This window comes from Manacus vitellinus, unplaced genomic scaffold (assembly GCF_001715985.3).
Source record: "Manacus vitellinus isolate BGI_N305 unplaced genomic scaffold, ASM171598v3 scaffold_16_pilon, whole genome shotgun sequence".
Taxonomy (NCBI): domain Eukaryota; kingdom Metazoa; phylum Chordata; class Aves; order Passeriformes; family Pipridae; genus Manacus; species Manacus vitellinus.
In genome coordinates, this window is record NW_021939189.1 from 7,945,016 (window position 1) to 7,948,919 (window position 3,904).

At 56.7% G+C, this 3,904-nt stretch overlaps 1 protein-coding gene across 1 annotated transcript; it reads left to right on the forward strand.

Annotated features, from left to right (window-relative positions):
• Positions 1-648: 648 nt before the first annotated feature.
• Positions 649-2,931, forward strand: LOC103767355 (apoptosis-enhancing nuclease). The gene is made up of 3 exons (XM_008934483.2): positions 649-1,350; positions 1,640-1,840; positions 2,218-2,931. Exons 1-3 carry the CDS (start codon positions 676-678, stop codon positions 2,419-2,421), a joined length of 1,080 nt encoding a protein of 359 aa, XP_008932731.2. The 5' UTR covers positions 649-675; the 3' UTR covers positions 2,422-2,931.
• The last annotated feature ends 973 nt before the right edge of the window (positions 2,932-3,904 follow it).

Genomic DNA, 3,904 nt, shown 5'->3' on the forward strand with positions numbered 1-3,904 from the left:
CCTGACATTCCCAATTCCCCCCTCGCGCTATAACCGGGGCCCCAGAAGCCCCGCCCACCGCTCAGCCCTGCCGGGCCCCGCCCCCGGCATGCAAATCACCCGCCATTCAGCCAATAGGGGCACTGGGGGCGTGGCCACGGCGGGACTTGCCCGGGCATTGTGAGCGGCGGCTTCCGGCGGGACACTGGGAGCGCGCGGCCCGGTCAGGAGCGGGGCACAGGGGGAGACAGGGGGCCTTGGGGTGGGGGGAGCGGGGCAGGGGGCAGGTACGGGCCTGGGAATGGGTGATGGGGCGGCAGGGGCGCTGGGGCCCGGAGCGAGGCGAGAGAGAGCCCGGGTAATGGGCAGACAGGGCTCTGGGAGCACGGTTAATGGGGTGGGCAGGGGGGGTAGTTGGGTGGGCAGGGGGCTGCGGATCGGCGAGAGAGTTGGCAAGGCCATGGGGCCGGGAAAGAGGCGGTTTGGGACCGGGCAATGAACGGCAAAGGGGTGGGGACAGGGTGTGACAGTGTGTCCGTGTGCACCTCCCCCACTGCCCCCCCCCTTCCCTGTCCCATAACTCCTGTCTGTGCCTGCGGGATGAGGGGGGTTCCTACGGGGTATGCGCGTCGTTTTTGACTGGGGAGCACGGGGGCTGCGCGGCACTCATGCCCCCCTGTGCACACTCCAGCAGGAATGCCACCTGGCAAAGGGCAGATGACCCCGCTGCTGCCCGCCCCGACGGTCTCTGCGCCCACCCTGCAGGGCACCCATGGCCCCTCCGCGGGGGGCTGCCCTCAGGCCCCGAAGGGTCCCAGCTCGCCGCAGGGCCGCAGCAAGAAGAAGAGCCGTAAGCACCAGCGGTTCCTGGAGCGCCGGGCGCTGCTGGAGCAGAAGGGGCTGCTGAGCCCCCGCGAGCACAGGAGCACTCAGACCCCCGTGGCGGGGCCAGAGGCACACACCGCCCTCACCAAGGCAAATGGCACCATGACACAGCGCTCTGGCAAGGTCCCCAAGCCCAAACGGGTCATCTCTGCATCCCTGTCCCCATCTGCCTCTCCGGACAGTATAGCCAGGCACCACTCCGTACTGCTGTCCCAGGGGAACGACAGCTCCAAGAAGGTGAGAATGTCCTCACTGGTCCTGCGCCCGGGCAAGTACGTGGCCATTGACTGTGAGATGGTGGGCACCGGCCCTCAGGGCAGGCTGAGTGAGCTGGCACGGTGCTCTGTGGTGAACTACGAGGGGGATGTCATCTATGACAAGTACATTCAGCCTGAGCTCCCCATCGTGGACTTCCGGACACGCTGGAGTGGCATCACCAAGCAGCACATGAAGAGAGCGATTCCCTTCAAGGCTGCCCAGGCAGAGGTGAGGGGAAAAAGAGAAATTAAAAAAAAAAAAAAAACAAAACAGTATGTTATCTGCCAAACACAAATTGGGGTTTTTGGTGGCCCATGCTGAACTGCTCTGAGGCAGAGACACAACCACAGGATGGGAAGCCTCTGAAGCTGTGCAGTGGGTTGTTTTGGTGGCTGTTGCTCCCTTCTGGGAACCTAAAAACTGGAAGTCAAGGAGCTTAATTTAATAAAAAATGGTTTATTTTATGCTTAATTGGTGTTTCTTTTGCTGCCTGTCTAACCCTTTCTGACTGTTCCAGATCCTGAAGATCTTGAAAGACAAGATTGTGGTAGGACACGCCATCCACAATGACTTCCAAGCGCTGAAGTACTTCCACCCAAAAGACAGGACTCGAGACACCAGCCACATCCCTGTGCTGAAGCAGAGGGCAGGGCTGCCTGTCAGGGCCAACGTCTCACTCAAGAACTTAGCCTGGCACCTGCTCCATAAAAGGATCCAGGTAAGCACCAGGAACCTTGAATGGGAAGCAGTTCCTGGGTTAGCTACAAACCTGTGTGGGCAGCCTGGCCCTCCCACCTCCATGGGTGCTTTTTGTGAGATGGAGATGGCACTTGTTCACCCTGTGCCTCTGGCTATAAATAAGCTGGGAGAGCCCAGGGCCTCCCAAGCTGACCATTAAACATCTCAGTAAAACGTGGACAGGACCTGTGCCCTCCAGAAAGTGTTGAAGAGATACCTGTACCTCCTTGGTTGCATCAAACCTTTGCTGTCTCCAAAACCCACAGCATTTGTGTACTTCTGAGCAAGCAGACAACGTGACCTGTGGGATTTTTGCTGCGCCTTTTGTCTAACTGAGGCTTTTCCCCCTTTGCTCAGGTTGGCCATAAAGGACACTCGTCAGTGGAAGATGCTCAAACAGCCATGGAGCTGTACAGACTGGTGGAGGTGCAGTGGGAGAAGGAGCTGGCCCATAGCCTGCCCCCCCGGCCCCCCAGCCCCGTCACAGACCCCACTGCAGACAGCAGCCAGTACTTGGATGACCAGTACTGGCCCACAGACCTGATGGCAAGTGGCCTGTGATGGGGGACAGCGTCTCCTCCGTGTGTTTTGGGCCATCCTGGTGCCTTCAGCTCTGGAAGGTGGAAGTGACTGCTGACCTCCTTCCCCAGGGCTTGTACTCCATGGGTCTGCCCAGTACCCAGCCCTGCCCAGGGATGGAGACATGGTGACACCTGGACACCAGCAATCTCCCAGAAATGCTGTCTGCAGCCCCTAGTTTGTGCACAGAAATGAGGGCTGTGGCTGCACTGTGTTCATCTGTCACTTTGGGATGAGTAGGGTCCCTGGCGTCAGCCTGGAGGAGCCCCCATGGGCATGTGTGGTGGGGGCTACCAGCACATCCTCCGTGCCTTCCATGGGCTTGTCCCCTTCCCAGATGGAAGTGGCAGGTTTTCCTGTGGAAGGACTGAGGTGTTTTGCTGATGCCCAAAGGTGCAAACCATCCAGGGCCAGTAAACGATCAGCTTCCTCCTTTTTTTCATAGACTTGTAAAATATGCTGAGTTGGAAGGGATATGTCAGGATCATAGAGTCCAACTCCTGGCCCTGCACAGGACACCCCAAGAGTCCTGCCATGTGCCTGAGAGTGTTGTCCAAACACTTCTTGAACTCAGACAGGCTTGGTGCTATGACCACTTCCATGGGGAGCCTGTTCCAGTGCTCAACCATCTGGGTGAAAAACCTTTTCCTGATATCCAGCCTAAACCTCCCCTGACTCAGCTTCATGCCATTTCCTTGAGTCCTGTCACTGGTCACAAGAGAAGAGGTTGGTGCCTGCCCCTTCGCTTCCCCTCATGAGGATGTTGAAGATTGCAATGAGGTCTCCTCTCAGTCACCTCTAGGCTGAACAAACCAAGTGACCTCAGCCACTCCTCATAAGGATTCCCTTCCAGTCTCTTCACCATCCTCATGGCCCTCCTTTGGACGCTCTCTAGCACTTAAAGTCTTTTTTTAATGTTGTGGTGCCCAGAATTGCACACAATACTCAAGGTGAGGTCACAGCAGTGTAAAGCAGAGCAGGACAGTCCCCTTACTTAGTATTCCTTCAAGTCCTGTGCCTCGGTTGTTAAGATGTTGAAGAGAACTGGGCCAAGGATGAGCCCTGTGTAACCCCACTAGCGACAGGTTGCCAGTCTGATGTCACCCTGTTCACTCTTTGTGCCCAACCTGTGAACCAGTTGCTGACCCATCATGTGACATGGTTATCCAGCTGTGTGCTGGACGTTTTGTCCAGAAGGATACTGTGAGAGACTGTCCCAAAAACATTGCTGAATTCAAAAAAGATAACATCTACCGGCATGCATTGATCAATCAGGTGGGTTACCCTGTTGTAGAAGGAAATCAGGTTTGATGAGCAGGACTTTCCTCTCATGAAGCCGTGCTGGCTGTGATTGATGACTGTTTGTCCTCCAGGTGTTTTTCAATACCTCCCAGAATAATCTTTGTGATTTTACTGGGCATTGAAGAGAGACTGACAGGCCTGTAGCTTCCAGGGTCCACCTTCT